Source organism: Haliotis asinina, chromosome 1 (assembly GCF_037392515.1).
Source record: "Haliotis asinina isolate JCU_RB_2024 chromosome 1, JCU_Hal_asi_v2, whole genome shotgun sequence".
Lineage (NCBI taxonomy): Eukaryota > Metazoa > Mollusca > Gastropoda > Lepetellida > Haliotidae > Haliotis > Haliotis asinina.
This window is the reverse complement of record NC_090280.1, coordinates 34,386,909-34,403,890: the sequence shown is the minus strand read 5'-3', so window position 1 is coordinate 34,403,890 and position 16,982 is coordinate 34,386,909. Positions and strand designations below refer to the sequence as shown.

Below are 16,982 nucleotides of genomic sequence, written 5' to 3'. Positions count from 1 at the left end.
ATTATTTCTCCACCGTCTATTTGAATCCAGATGTATGACAATCATTGGTAAATCCCCGTCACCTATCCTGTACATGGTTAATCTCGTGAACACATACGGTTTGTCTGACGTAATTAATACGTACATCACAACAGGTGTTATATGCTCCAAAGCAAATGAAATGATATTGTTAAAGAATCTGTGACGCTTATGAGAGTTTGCTGTGTCATCAGATGTCAGTGAGAGAGGATCTCTCCAGATATTGCCTCATCCGAGAGCCTTTTAATCCAAGTAGACTGTGGGAACTAGTCCTGATGAATAAACCCAAATTTTACAAAATATCTCATATCATTCACATTGGCTGTAAAAAGATTGAATCCAGAGAGTGTATATGCGGAATAGCAGCCCCTGATATTGTGAAACATGTTATTATGTCCTGTACACATCTTAATGATTTGAGAAATGAAATGTTTGAAAGGATAAGTGATATTATACCAATATCTGATTTTGTTGAATTCTGGGAAAATGATGGTGATGTAGTTATTGCTGACTTGCTTGGTGGATCTTGTACAACACTTGGCAAGATAAATGTGACCGAGTGGGATAGTGTAATGTTATTAGTGGCTGATTTTATGTCTATCTGCCACTCTAAAATATCTGCACAGTTAACTGTTTATTGATTCATTGTATATTTAAATAAATCTTGTAATATGTAATAATCTTCATACACTTGGAGGAAATCTATCTATCTATCTATCTATCTATCTATCTATCTATCTATCTATCTATCTATCTATCTATCTATCTATCTATCTATCTATCTATCTATCTTGGGACATCTTTAGGCTATTACAACGCGAGTTAGCTCCCTTCCTCTACTCTGGCGTCTGCTCCCCGAAGAAGTCGATACATTCGGAATGCTCTGTTTGCATCTATTGAGAGACGACAAACTCCAGGCAGCGTTAAAACGTTCTCAACAAAAGCTCGTTCGAAGTGGCACGCGGTATGGAGGAGTTTGGGAATACGGTCGGAACTATCCGACTCGTCCCGAATGGTGTTGAGAAATGGCGAGAAAACATTGCTTGGCTTGTGGCAACATTCATTTTCAGCAGCGTAGAATTGCTTATGCGCAGCGTTTCCTGTAAATGCAAGTACCCTGAAACTCTGCATCCTATGTTGTGCTGCGGCCAAGTCAAACTGCGACCTTATAGAGTGCCTCCATGACAACTGGACGATGACTCACGAGAGTCCGGCTGTTTAAGATAAGATTCGTATCTACATGTCATCTTGTAGAGGGCAGTGAGTATTCCATTTCGCTGAGTTTTCAAATCACAGCAACTTCAGACACAAGTTGCCACAATGAAGTGAATATGATACACATGATCAATACAATAAATAGATATATTGTTTAATTAGTGACGGTAAACCAGCAGATAGTATTTTATAAATCATGCACTATGATCAATGAATCATCAACTTTGGATATTATTTTACCAAGTTGGCAGTGTTAATTCAATCTGCACATCTGGGAACCATTGATGTGTCAACCAAGTCAGCGAGTCTGACCACCTATCCCATACAACAAGCATGAGATACTGAAGGCTTATGTTGTAACCCAGACCTTCACGGGTAATGACATTTCAAGCAATTCAAAACACTAATATCTAAATTCTACTCAATTTTTGTTATCTTAAAGACTCTGTTGAACACAAAAACAACAAAATAGTGACTGTAGAGATGATGTCATTTTAAAAATGTCTTGCTGATTTGTAGCAGGGTGTGGTATATAATGTCCTGCCACTGGGCTGCTAGTCACAACAAGCACAGTTCTAGATGAGTGATGAAATTTATTGCAGTGTCAAAGTTGGGAGGAAGGCTGAAAGAGAGAACCTCCCTCCTGTAAGAGTTCATGCAGAATGCATCATTTAAGCCAAATAATTTTAAAAACTGGTGAAGCACATGGTTGAAGACCATGTGCTCAGTCAGAGTTACAACAGCTGGCAAATATTTAGAAAATGAATGAAATAATATTGTAATTAAATATGTTTTTACAATTATGAAGCAGTGAGATACCCTTTTACTAAATAATGTTTGTTTGCAGAACAAAGTATACAGAGATAAGAATACTGAAATCTTCCTCACCTGAAAGAGAGAACCTCCCTCCTGTAAGAGTTCATGCAGAATGCATGAGGAGGGCAGGTGAGGAAGGAAGTTAGACAAGAAGATCAAAAGGCCAATCAAAAGACAGGTAGCATCTGACAGGTGTCAAAGGAAGTCAGATGATAGAAAGGTGGTGGAAGTTTCTAAAAATAGAGAAGGGGAAGTCCAGGTGAAGCTGGAGACATCAGAGGCTGCCAAGGGTATTGAAGATTGTAGATGTTAGTGGCTGACATTCAACTGTAGACAAGGACAACATAAAACAGAATGATGACAATGACAATATGTATGACAATATATATACATAATTTATGGATATGATGAAACTGTGGGGGGGGGGAATTATGAGAGGATGGTATTTCTGTGGATACAACCTGTGGTTATATCCACCACCCTGCTACATACACCCCCGCTTTGGGAAATGGCGACCTCGCCATTCAAAAGTGACACTGATGGGGTACCCTCACACCCAAACACTTTGTTGTACAATAAACTGTCCATCCGTCATCCATTTTGGCTTTGTGCGGTTACGTCCGACTCGCCGAGGGAATGGCTGGAAAACGGATGATACAGAGCCTGGTATACGACTAGTTGACACAGCTTGTGCTGGTGAGGATGGTGTAGGTACAAGTGAACTTCTTGCTGATGGTGAGCTGACTGAAGGCAGCAGCGACACAGGGGATGGTACCGATACTGGAGGAAGAGTATTTTCAAGATCCATGTCGGTCATTGAGATTTCCAATGTGTCATCGGCACTAGTGTCGTTAAGATTGCCAGAAGATGGCATTAAACGTCTGATTGTTGATGGTGAGCGCCTTGGCCTTGGTATGGGCTGGCCATCTGTTCCAATGGGAAGGAGCATATTGCGATGAAGTATACGACATTCTCTGGTCCCTTCCTTGCAGACTTTAAACACAGGAATGTTGGCATGAGGTTGGGACTTGACTACATAGTACTCCTCTTCCCAGAGATTGGCCAATTTTTGCTTCCCACGTATGTTGACGTTACGAACCAATACAAGATCACCAACCTTGACAGTGGCACCACGTGCCTTAAGGTTGTAGGCTTTTCTCTGTTTAGCCTGTGCCCTTTCAAGGTTTGCCGATGCAAGCTCATATGCAGTGTGTAATTTGCGCGCAAGATCAGCAGCAAACTGCGTAGGAGTTGGTGATGAAATATTGGCTAGTGATGTACCAAATGCGACGTCAACTGGCAGCCTAGGATGCCTGCCAAACATGAGGAAGTAGGGAGTGAACCCGGTAGACTCATGGAGTGAACAGTTGTAGGCATGTACTAAGTGCGAAATATGGTCTTTCCACTTTGCCTTTTGCTGTTCCTCAAGAGTGCCAGCCATTCCCTCGGCGAGTCGGACGTAACCGCACAAAGCCAAAATGGATGACGGATGGACAGTTTATTGTACAACAAAGTGTTTGGGTGTGAGGGTACCCCATCAGTGTCACTTTTGAATGGCGAGGTCGCCATTTCCCAAAGCGGGGGTGTATGTAGCAGGGTGGTGGATATAACCACAGGTTGTATCCACAGAAATACCATCCTCTCATAATTCCCCCCCCCCACAGTTTCATCATATCCATAAATTATGTATATATATTGTCATACATATTGTCATTGTCATCATTCTGTTTTATGTTGTCCTTGTCTACAGTTGAATGTCAGCCACTAACATCTACAATCTTCAATACCCTTGGCAGCCTCTGATGTCTCCAGCTTCACCTGGACTTCCCCTTCTCTATTTTTAGAAACTTCCACCACCTTTCTATCATCTGACTTCCTTTGACACCTGTCAGATGCTACCTGTCTTTTGATTGGCCTTTTGATCTTCTTGTCTAACTTCCTTCCTCACCTGCCCTCCTCATGCATTCTGCATGAACTCTTACAGGAGGGAGGTTCTCTCTTTCAGGTGAGGAAGATTTCAGTATTCTTATCTCTGTATACTTTGTTCTGCAAACAAACATTATTTAGTAAAAGGGTATCTCACTGCTTCATAATTGTAAAAACATATTTAATTACAATATTATTTCATTCATTTTCTAAATATTTGCCAGCTGTTGTAACTCTGACTGAGCACATGGTCTTCAACCATGTGCTTCACCAGTTTTTAAAATTATTTGGCTTAAATGATGCATTCTGCATGAACTCTTACAGGAGGGAGGTTCTCTCTTTCAGCCTTCCTCCCAACTTTGACACTGCAATAAATTTCATCACTCATCTAGAACTGTGCTTGTTGTGACTAGCAGCCCAGTGGCAGGACATTATATACCACACCCTGTAGCAGGGTGGTGGATATAACCACAGGTTGTATCCACAGAAATACCATCCTCTCATAATTCCCCCCCCCCCACAGTTTCATCATATCCATAAATTATGTATATATATTGTCATACATATTGTCATTGTCATCATTCTGTTTTATGTTGTCCTTGTCTACAGTTGAATGTCAGCCACTAACATCTACAATCTTCAATACCCTTGGCAGCCTCTGATGTCTCCAGCTTCACCTGGACTTCCCCTTCTCTATTTTTAGAAACTTCCACCACCTTTCTATCATCTGACTTCCTTTGACACCTGTCAGATGCTACCTGTCTTTTGATTGGCCTTTTGATCTTCTTGTCTAACTTCCTTCCTCACCTGCCCTCCTCATGCATTCTGCATGAACTCTTACAGGAGGGAGGTTCTCTCTTTCAGGTGAGGAAGATTTCAGTATTCTTATCTCTGTATACTTTGTTCTGCAAACAAACATTATTTAGTAAAAGGGTATCTCACTGCTTCATAATTGTAAAAACATATTTAATTACAATATTATTTCATTCATTTTCTAAATATTTGCCAGCTGTTGTAACTCTGACTGAGCACATGGTCTTCAACCATGTGCTTCACCAGTTTTTAAAATTATTTGGCTTAAATGATGCATTCTGCATGAACTCTTACAGGAGGGAGGTTCTCTCTTTCAGCCTTCCTCCCAACTTTGACACTGCAATAAATTTCATCACTCATCTAGAACTGTGCTTGTTGTGACTAGCAGCCCAGTGGCAGGACATTATATACCACACCCTGCTACAAAATGGCGCCCCACGTTGGGCGCCATTTTGTAGCAGGGTGTGGTATATAATGTCCTGCCACTGGGCTGCTAGTCACAACAAGCACAGTTCTAGATGAGTGATGAAATTTATTGCAGTGTCAAAGTTGGGAGGAAGGCTGAAAGAGAGAACCTCCCTCCTGTAAGAGTTCATGCAGAATGCATCATTTAAGCCAAATAATTTTAAAAACTGGTGAAGCACATGGTTGAAGACCATGTGCTCAGTCAGAGTTACAACAGCTGGCAAATATTTAGAAAATGAATGAAATAATATTGTAATTAAATATGTTTTTACAATTATGAAGCAGTGAGATACCCTTTTACTAAATAATGTTTGTTTGCAGAACAAAGTATACAGAGATAAGAATACTGAAATCTTCCTCACCTGAAAGAGAGAACCTCCCTCCTGTAAGAGTTCATGCAGAATGCATGAGGAGGGCAGGTGAGGAAGGAAGTTAGACAAGAAGATCAAAAGGCCAATCAAAAGACAGGTAGCATCTGACAGGTGTCAAAGGAAGTCAGATGATAGAAAGGTGGTGGAAGTTTCTAAAAATAGAGAAGGGGAAGTCCAGGTGAAGCTGGAGACATCAGAGGCTGCCAAGGGTATTGAAGATTGTAGATGTTAGTGGCTGACATTCAACTGTAGACAAGGACAACATAAAACAGAATGATGACAATGACAATATGTATGACAATATATATACATAATTTATGGATATGATGAAACTGTGGGGGGGGGGAATTATGAGAGGATGGTATTTCTGTGGATACAACCTGTGGTTATATCCACCACCCTGCTACATACACCCCCGCTTTGGGAAATGGCGACCTCGCCATTCAAAAGTGACACTGATGGGGTACCCTCACACCCAAACACTTTGTTGTACAATAAACTGTCCATCCGTCATCCATTTTGGCTTTGTGCGGTTACGTCCGACTCGCCGAGGGAATGGCTGGAAAACGGATGATACAGAGCCTGGTATACGACTAGTTGACACAGCTTGTGCTGGTGAGGATGGTGTAGGTACAAGTGAACTTCTTGCTGATGGTGAGCTGACTGAAGGCAGCAGCGACACAGGGGATGGTACCGATACTGGAGGAAGAGTATTTTCAAGATCCATGTCGGTCATTGAGATTTCCAATGTGTCATCGGCACTAGTGTCGTTAAGATTGCCAGAAGATGGCATTAAACGTCTGATTGTTGATGGTGAGCGCCTTGGCCTTGGTATGGGCTGGCCATCTGTTCCAATGGGAAGGAGCATATTGCGATGAAGTATACGACATTCTCTGGTCCCTTCCTTGCAGACTTTAAACACAGGAATGTTGGCATGAGGTTGGGACTTGACTACATAGTACTCCTCTTCCCAGAGATTGGCCAATTTTTGCTTCCCACGTATGTTGACGTTACGAACCAATACAAGATCACCAACCTTGACAGTGGCACCACGTGCCTTAAGGTTGTAGGCTTTTCTCTGTTTAGCCTGTGCCCTTTCAAGGTTTGCCGATGCAAGCTCATATGCAGTGTGTAATTTGCGCGCAAGATCAGCAGCAAACTGCGTAGGAGTTGGTGATGAAATATTGGCTAGTGATGTACCAAATGCGACGTCAACTGGCAGCCTAGGATGCCTGCCAAACATGAGGAAGTAGGGAGTGAACCCGGTAGACTCATGGAGTGAACAGTTGTAGGCATGTACTAAGTGCGAAATATGGTCTTTCCACTTTGCCTTTTGCTGTTCCTCAAGAGTGCCAGCCATTCCCTCGGCGAGTCGGACGTAACCGCACAAAGCCAAAATGGATGACGGATGGACAGTTTATTGTACAACAAAGTGTTTGGGTGTGAGGGTACCCCATCAGTGTCACTTTTGAATGGCGAGGTCGCCATTTCCCAAAGCGGGGGTGTATGTAGCAGGGTGGTGGATATAACCACAGGTTGTATCCACAGAAATACCATCCTCTCATAATTCCCCCCCCCCACAGTTTCATCATATCCATAAATTATGTATATATATTGTCATACATATTGTCATTGTCATCATTCTGTTTTATGTTGTCCTTGTCTACAGTTGAATGTCAGCCACTAACATCTACAATCTTCAATACCCTTGGCAGCCTCTGATGTCTCCAGCTTCACCTGGACTTCCCCTTCTCTATTTTTAGAAACTTCCACCACCTTTCTATCATCTGACTTCCTTTGACACCTGTCAGATGCTACCTGTCTTTTGATTGGCCTTTTGATCTTCTTGTCTAACTTCCTTCCTCACCTGCCCTCCTCATGCATTCTGCATGAACTCTTACAGGAGGGAGGTTCTCTCTTTCAGGTGAGGAAGATTTCAGTATTCTTATCTCTGTATACTTTGTTCTGCAAACAAACATTATTTAGTAAAAGGGTATCTCACTGCTTCATAATTGTAAAAACATATTTAATTACAATATTATTTCATTCATTTTCTAAATATTTGCCAGCTGTTGTAACTCTGACTGAGCACATGGTCTTCAACCATGTGCTTCACCAGTTTTTAAAATTATTTGGCTTAAATGATGCATTCTGCATGAACTCTTACAGGAGGGAGGTTCTCTCTTTCAGCCTTCCTCCCAACTTTGACACTGCAATAAATTTCATCACTCATCTAGAACTGTGCTTGTTGTGACTAGCAGCCCAGTGGCAGGACATTATATACCACACCCTGCTACAAAATGGCGCCCCACGTTGGGCGCCATTTTGTAGCAGGGTGTGGTATATAATGTCCTGCCACTGGGCTGCTAGTCACAACAAGCACAGTTCTAGATGAGTGATGAAATTTATTGCAGTGTCAAAGTTGGGAGGAAGGCTGAAAGAGAGAACCTCCCTCCTGTAAGAGTTCATGCAGAATGCATCATTTAAGCCAAATAATTTTAAAAACTGGTGAAGCACATGGTTGAAGACCATGTGCTCAGTCAGAGTTACAACAGCTGGCAAATATTTAGAAAATGAATGAAATAATATTGTAATTAAATATGTTTTTACAATTATGAAGCAGTGAGATACCCTTTTACTAAATAATGTTTGTTTGCAGAACAAAGTATACAGAGATAAGAATACTGAAATCTTCCTCACCTGAAAGAGAGAACCTCCCTCCTGTAAGAGTTCATGCAGAATGCATGAGGAGGGCAGGTGAGGAAGGAAGTTAGACAAGAAGATCAAAAGGCCAATCAAAAGACAGGTAGCATCTGACAGGTGTCAAAGGAAGTCAGATGATAGAAAGGTGGTGGAAGTTTCTAAAAATAGAGAAGGGGAAGTCCAGGTGAAGCTGGAGACATCAGAGGCTGCCAAGGGTATTGAAGATTGTAGATGTTAGTGGCTGACATTCAACTGTAGACAAGGACAACATAAAACAGAATGATGACAATGACAATATGTATGACAATATATATACATAATTTATGGATATGATGAAACTGTGGGGGGGGGGAATTATGAGAGGATGGTATTTCTGTGGATACAACCTGTGGTTATATCCACCACCCTGCTACATGTAGCTGGTTTTTTTGTCCTTAGACAAAGGCAGAATTAGTGCTGAAGCAATTGACTGCCTCATGTGCATAATCAATCAGTGATCGATCTCTCATGTCTCATTGTTGATGGGCCTGTGAGACAAATCGACATTAAAAAAAACCAAAAACTGAAACAACAGATTTATGTTCAGAAAGTATGTTACTAAAAGTTATGCTTCTCATATCAAGACGAAAAGAATTGATCTGGTATCGTGACATGAGAAGCTGCAATGTAAACAACATAAGTGTTTGTCTCTACAGGAAATATCCTTGATCACCTTGGCCTTTGTTCCATGTTATGTTATAAATTTCATGAAATGGGGATTCACGTATGGGCCCCCAAACCCACATTATTCTGAGAGATGACTATTATGTTATGCTTGTGTGCAATTAATGCCAACATTAGCTGTTGTGGTTATATTAAATATTACAACTGCTTATTGACTGATTACTCAGTCGCTATTATTTGTATGCATATTGTGGGTGATAACCAGCATGGCGTGTACAAGGGAAAATTTAAACATAACCTAAAAGTGCATGCAGTAAATGCAGTCCAGGAGCTGAGAGTGATGTAGGAGGAAATATTCTGAACTGTTGATGTGTCTCTGTTGATTTCACTCGTACTCATGTTGCTGATCACTGGACTGTTTGGGGCAGACTCAGTTATTTACAGACCACAGCCTTGTCTTTCACACAGATCCTGAAACAAATTTATTGAAGAAAGCCCATGACTAGATGTTAGTTGGACTGATGCCATATACAGAGATGGCAACCTTGTCGCTAAGAAATTTAGCCTCAAACTATGCTAATACAGTGACATTGGAAATTCTAAGAAATATGAGGAAAATCCATTAAAATTTGGATATATAGAATAAAACATATATAATTTTGTCAATTAAATACATTTTAGGAATTCACTTACCTCCCAGTCGTCAACGTTCGTGCCATATTTGAACCAAAACCATTGCAAGTAACAAACATTATTTTGGTGAAATTGAAGATAAAAAATCTGAAACTGATTTCAATATCTTTGTGATTTGACCCACTGTAATGAAAACAAATGACGATACCATCAGAAAGAATAAGTGTTTTAGTACTAACTTTATGGTCAAACTTATAGTTTTGATCCTTGAAACTACAATTTGCAACACTTTGAGGTTGACATCTCTGCATATCCCTGGAATATTACTGAGTAAGGTGTTGAACGAACAAACAAAATATTGACCTTATCATATTTTAGTGGTTCCTTGCCACCACTGTAATTCTCTATGTTACAGATTTATGGGGTACCCAGATTCAAATAATACCTTATCTGCATGACATCTTTGAAGCACAACAGACAACCCTAACAACCCCTGCCTCACATCCATGTTATAGTTGATCATTTCCCTTTTTAAAGCAAACCTTTTGCACTCACTAGACTGTGTGAGATTTTTCTATAATAAATATTGAATTTTTAATTGTTTATTGGAGTTACTTTTATTTATGGTAACAATCGTACATGAAAACAAAGTAACAATGTGAATAATCTCTTTCTCTCATGCTCTCTATACAGAAAGAACTTCAGTTTAGTTTGAACATTATCATAAAATCTGATACAAAAGGTAAAATTTTATTGTTATCAAACAACAAGTTTTCATATACCTAAATCATTCATTGGGGCAGTGGGGTAGCATTGTGGTCAAAGCATTTGCTTGTCATGTCAAATGAACCGGGTTTCATTCTCCACATGGGTACAATGTGTACAGCCCAGTTTTGGTGATCCCCTACTGTGATATTGCTGGAATACTGCTAAAAGTGGTGTAAAACCCATCTCACTCACACATTCCCCTTATTGTGACTGTATGTGTTTCATCTTGCTCCATAGGATTTGAAGTTTATTGTATTTGCCTGCTGGCATTCTTTGCTTCTTATTAAGGGTACACTGAAAAAATAAGTTTTAAAAAGTTTAGTGAGTGAAGTTGTTCTTAGAGATGCCATTCCATCACTATAATCTTTACACCACTTTTTGCAATATTGACCACAAGGCTACCCAACCATCCTTAGTTGTGAGGGTACAGAGACTGGGACCAAACTGTAATTTGATATAAGCTGTTCAACTTAACTACAATCCTTTTGACATCCAAACAAGCAGCTGCACCTGAAGTGGAAATGTCATGGGTACAAAATATACTGTACATGTATTCAGTTTCCTTGGAGATGCAGTGAAAGTAGAACTGCTACTACTGAATTTCAGTATCAGCAATGTGTCAGAAATTCTTTGTAAGAAGTACCACAACAAAATTTGAGTGATGTCAAAAGGATAATATATTTATGTGAATGAGTTTACTTGAACACCACTTTTGCAATATTCCAGCAATATCACAGCAGGGACACCAGAAATGGAATTCACACCTTGTACCTAGGTGGGGCATCAAATCTGTGTCTTTGGCGTGACGAGTAAATGCTTTAACCACTAGCTTGGCTACCCCACTGCCCCAATTTTTTATTTGAACATGGGTGAAGTTATTTTCTTATTCTCTCTGTCATTAACTTATGAGTAATTGTAAATTCCAGAGTACCAACCTAAAGACTGATTACAACATTGATTTTATGACGCACTTGAAAAAGGGTGTGTATTCTTCTTCTTACTTTGGTTTTTCTTTGCAGAAGGATTATCAGACCAGGCTGTCCTTCGGATTCATCAGCCAACTGATACAAAATGATCAGACTGACCAGTAGACATGTTTAGAGTATCTCTCACACAGCTTATGTACCAGCGAAATGGATGAAATATTAATGCTCAAGATGTGAGTGTTCTCGTGACATGAGATGTCTCTCACATGACACGGCTGATCTTTGGAGAATAAATATTCAGCAGAAGCTTACCCATTGAGCAGAGTCAAGTTTTACCTACACAAATCCAACAAGTGCATCAGAATGATCAGATTCGGTGTTAACAAAGCCCGGAACACCTGGTCGTGTGTGGAATGTGGGACATCTTTCTCCAACCAGGCCACACTGAAGGTTCATGCTCGGTCCCACAAAGGCAGTCCTCCATATGTGTGTGAAATCTGTGGCCAGAGGTTTGTTGCCCTACCCTTCCTACACTTGCACATGCAATCACATCCAGGGATGAAGGTCAAGGACAGCAGGAAGGGATTTGTTGAGTTCAGGAAGGCTTATCTTCACACTGGAGAATTAATGTATAAGTGCGGGCTGTGCTTCAAACTGTTCTTGGACAGAAAAACAGTTCTGGGTCATCTTCACAAGTTTCATAGGATTTATAGAACAGATGTTCGAAACAAGAATACTTTGTGTGTGTATGGAAAGAATGGTGCTGGTCAGGATATTTTGTCAGAGACTGTAGGTCCTCGTCAAGGGGCTCATGAAGGGTCATGTTCTGATAGATTTGAGAAAAGTGAGAATATAATACTGGAGACTCACAGAAAGTCATCAAGTCATAATGTATTTTCTGCATCTGAGACTAAATGTGCTATTGACACCATTGACAGAACCTCAGCTCATGACTTCTCAGTAGAAAATAGCTCAGGCATTGATGTATTTTTGAGAGATAAAGAAACTGGAAATAATATTAAAACAGACAGTTCTGAAATGATTGACCAAGATGGTATTGATTCTGATGTAAGCACAAGCAAACCTGTTCTGGTAGATAACACTGAACACACAAGGGAGATTCCATCTGAACAGGATTGGGGTAATGTCAGTGTAAATGATGTGATGTGTGTTGAAGGCTCTAAGAACAGCGAGCTGGGCGTTATGGTCATGGCTTTGATCAACAGCAGAGACTCAGAAAAGGAAGCCAATGATTTCAGTGATGGAAATTTGTCCACAAAAGTGAAAACAGAAGTTTGTTCGGGTGATGAATTCAAATCTGGTGATGTCTGGTCAGCTGATAGTGACACTGATATATCTGATGGGGAGTGGGAGAAACTGAGTCTGGCCTTTGCAGAGTCTCAAAGTACAGAAGGACAATCATCATTAATGGATACAGAGGGACATTCATCAGTGATGCATGCAGGTCAGTCAACATTTTTGGATACAGCCCATTCATCATTGATTGATGGCAAAGGGAATTTGTTGATGGGTTCTGAGGACTATTCATCATTGAGAAGAATCGAGGACAGCTCATCATACCAAACAAAGGAGGAAAGTCAGAACACTCATGTCAATGAACCAGTCTCTCCTGAGGTATATCTGGATCATCCAGGTGATGAGCCTGATGATGATCAGTCTGCTGAGAATCATGACTTGACAGTTTCCGATAAGACAGACTTTGAGAGTACAGCCAACTTTTGCCACCAGATAATGCAAAGCAGGTTCACAGAGACAGGAAAAACTTTCACTAAGGGTGACACTGTTGGTGAAGAAGTTCCACGTAAAAAGTCAGGTTACCAACAGAAGTCATGGACCTCGGAATACAGGAGGAATGTTATGACAAACAGGAGAAAGAATGCACTAACAAAGATCTTTAACTGGAAGGCTTACACTAAGGTTGATGCAAAACAGAAACAGCCGCTGAAATGTCACATGTGTAATGGTACGTTTGTCGATGAGACCAGCTTGAAGGAGCACATGAGTCGACACGAGGGCACCAAGACCAACTACCTAAAGTGTAGTCAGTGTCCCAAGGTGTTTTCTTCCAAATACACACTGTCCATGCATGAGAGGATCCATGCTGAGTATCGGCCCTTCCATTGTAAAATTTGTGGGAAAGGGTTCTACCAACGGGCCAATATCAAAGTCCATATGCGGGCCCACACTGGTGAGAGGCCTTTCAAATGTGATATATGTGGCAAGGCCTACAGTGTTAAACTATCTCTAGCTGCTCACTCCAGGACTCACACTGAAGAAAATAAGTTTGCATGTGATAAATGCAAATTCTGTTTTTCAAATGAGGAGGATTTGATAAAGCATCAGAAGGTCCATGCGTATCAGAAGTCCCATGAATGCCATCGATGTAAGAAGAAATTCCTGAAGGCATATCTTCTTGAATTTCATCTGCAGCGAGATTGCGAGGATAAGAGGTACAGCTGTGATCAATGTAACAAACACTTCTCTTGTTTTGACTATCTCAAGGTTCACCAGAGAGTTCATACTGGAGAGAAACCATTCGGCTGTGAGGTTTGTGGCAAGTTTTTTAGCCAATCGGCCAACTTGTCAAAACATTTGAAAATACACAACAACATCCGGTCGTTTGAATGCGACATTTGTAAGCAGACATTCATTGAGAAAGCGTCTATGATTGCACACAGACGGATTCACACAGGAGAGAAGCCTCACATGTGTGATGTCTGTGGTGTGGCCTTCTCAAGTCCGTCTTCACTTGTGGTGCACCTCAGGGTCCACACAGGAGAACGGCCATACGCCTGCGAGATGTGTAACAAGACCTTTACCTCATCTGGTAAGCTCCGGGATCATGTGAGAACACACACTGGTGAGAAGCCTTACAAGTGTAAAATATGCGACAAAAGCTTTGCTCTGTCCAATGGTTTGGTGAGACACACTCGGATCCACACCGGGGAACGCCCCCATGAGTGTGATGTTTGTGGGGAGAGATTCATGAGGAAGGACAGGCTGAGGAAACACATGGGTGGCCATGTTAAGAAACAAGTAGATTCTGAATGGCAACAGACATAATGTTGTGTAAATGCACATGATAGTAGCAGTTTTTGATTTGCATTTTGCCTTGACAATGTCTATGTGGGTCTTTCGGAATTCATGTGTGCAATATCCTTCAGGTAGGGCTGGCTAAAATGACCAATCAACTGAAATACTGTCGATGCATTTTCTCACACAATGTACAAATTTACATAACATACTTTAATCATGGTCTGAATTATGTTAAGGATGCTGCCTTGTTAATAATCCATGAAAATATAGTGTAAGGCAAGTGGAAAAATGGCATCCCTCATGCTAGACAAAACAACGTTAGTGTTAAATTTAAGATACTTTATGTATTTCTAAATGATTGGTAATTACCTCCTTTACACAAGCATTTTAGCCAGGTACCATACCTAATGCATGGATTTGTAATGCCAGTAGTTGTGTTTCAAGTTTCTGAATGTCTTGTTGAGTTTTTTTTCCTGATTGACTGAAGCCATTATCTTATTAAGCATAGCTCATCTCAAGACATCATATTTCCAATTTTACTGACATGGCTGGTCCCATGGATAAGTTTTACTATTACGCAACTGCAAATATAAATGGAAAAAGGCAACAACAGAAATTACTAGTGGAGAAGGAAAAACCCTGAGGTTTCATTTGAGTTTTCCTGGATTAGGTGACAACCACTGGTAATGAAACCTTTTTTTCTTTGGGAAGGAAAGTTGAGTATCAGACTGGGGAATGGGTATTTTTTATGTTGTTAAAGTGCTAACAGGAAAGTTTTGTATCAGAACACGGCAGACAAAGTGATACCTTACTGTGTGTGTATCTGGATAGCTTGCTGTGTCTTGATAGATGGTTGGCTGTTTCAGTATCTTGATATGTATCGAGGGAATATCTTGATAGCATCCTGTGATGTATCTTGATAGATGGCATGTATCAATATCTTGAAAGGTATCGTGGCGACTGACTGTGTCAGTATATCTTGATAGATGGTTTGCTGTATTAATACATGTATCATGATATGTATCTTACGTATGTCTTGGTAGACAGCTTCCTGTATGTCTTACCATACTGCTTAGATCAATGCTCATGACTGGATTGTCCTGTCCAGACTCTGCTATTTACACACTGCTGTCAAACAGCTGGACTTTAGCTCAGTGCGGTGTATATCCCAATAATACTGGTGAAATATGATTCATATCACATGCAGTGCTATTATTTAATAAGTTCAGTTCATATTCATGCCCTCTTCAAAAGTAAATCACAAGCCGTGATCTTTTGTTTTCAGACAAGCAAAGATGGAACATTGTTAGAGAGAAACATATAGGCTTTGAACACTGTTCAGATTTTGCTAGTAACTGTCAACCAGCAAATGCTAGAGAATCTGCACAAACTGGTTCTTGAATAATTTCTGTTATGTTCACTTGTTCATATTTTAATGTAACTTGTAATGAATGGTATGTATTGCGACACAATATAAGTTGTTCACTGGTCACAAGGGAGACATGGGTTGATGTACCCTTGATGTTTGTTTGTTCCCTGAGCCCAAAGGGCAAGGGGGTCATAAACAAACATCAACGGTACATCAACCCATGGGCCCAGAACGTACCTTACCGAACACCTCGATGTTAATTTTTAACTATTTGGAGCATGGGTATTGGATTGTACACTTCAGCCAACCTGTATGAATCAAGCAATTTGAATCTTGCATCTTGGTGTTTCTTTCCTGCAGGTATTGTCTTAGTACATTTACCGCGGTGTAATTCTGATTCGTAATATTCACAAGAACTATCTGGGCTCACTTACACAAAGCGATCTTAGCGCTACAATGATTGTAACTCCCATTCTCCAACATAGGCTTAAGATAGTCGTAGCGCTAAGTTCACTCTGTGCAACTGGGACCAGAATGTCTTTTCATAGCCATCGCTAGATTTTGCAGACGACACAAGAAAAACAGATAAAGAGTTATCTCCCCTTCGTCGATTTGCATGCTCAAAACATCGATAATTTCAGTGCATCATGCGTGATTCAATGAGTTGCTATTTTGCGGCAGGGCACATTGAAAATAATAGAAGAGTATTTAGCCAATCAGAAAACAAGATTTATGTGTGAGATGTGATAACATTATATTGTTGTATCATTACATGACTACAATGTAGTGACAGATGTTACATTATGCTTGTCATATTGTATATATTGTTGCTTATGATGTGAAATATATTTACTGTTATAGTGTTTAAGTATGATAAACATGTTATATAATATTACAAAAATATGGTTGTAGTATATATGATTCCTGGAAGGACAGTCAGGTCACAAAACAATATCTGTTGTTGCTAGGGAGTTTATCAAGACCAATATTTGGCCCCTATAGTGAGTCAAATGTTGGAACAATTTCCCCATTCGAATTGAAATTTGGCCAGGCCATGTTAATGTAATATTACTACATATATTGTGTATGCATTTATATATCTATGAACAAAGGACCAAAGACCACAAAGCTGTAATATTTAGTTTTATGTATCTGAGCCAAATGAGGTATTTATATGCCTATTTAATTCTAGAAAATACTCACTCTTGTTAGTTTTATATTTTCCAGAATTTGTAAAAT

General features: G+C 40.2%; 1 protein-coding gene across 1 annotated transcript; it reads left to right on the top strand.

Moving 5' to 3' along the window:
• Positions 1 to 1,019: 1,019 nt before the first annotated feature.
• LOC137278600 (uncharacterized) lies at positions 1,020 to 14,401 on the top strand. Its single transcript, XM_067811067.1, has 2 exons — positions 1,020 to 1,278; positions 11,411 to 14,401. Exon 2 carries the CDS (start codon positions 11,681 to 11,683, stop codon positions 14,399 to 14,401), a length of 2,721 nt encoding a protein of 906 aa, XP_067667168.1. The 5' UTR covers positions 1,020 to 1,278; positions 11,411 to 11,680.
• The last annotated feature ends 2,581 nt before the right edge of the window (positions 14,402 to 16,982 follow it).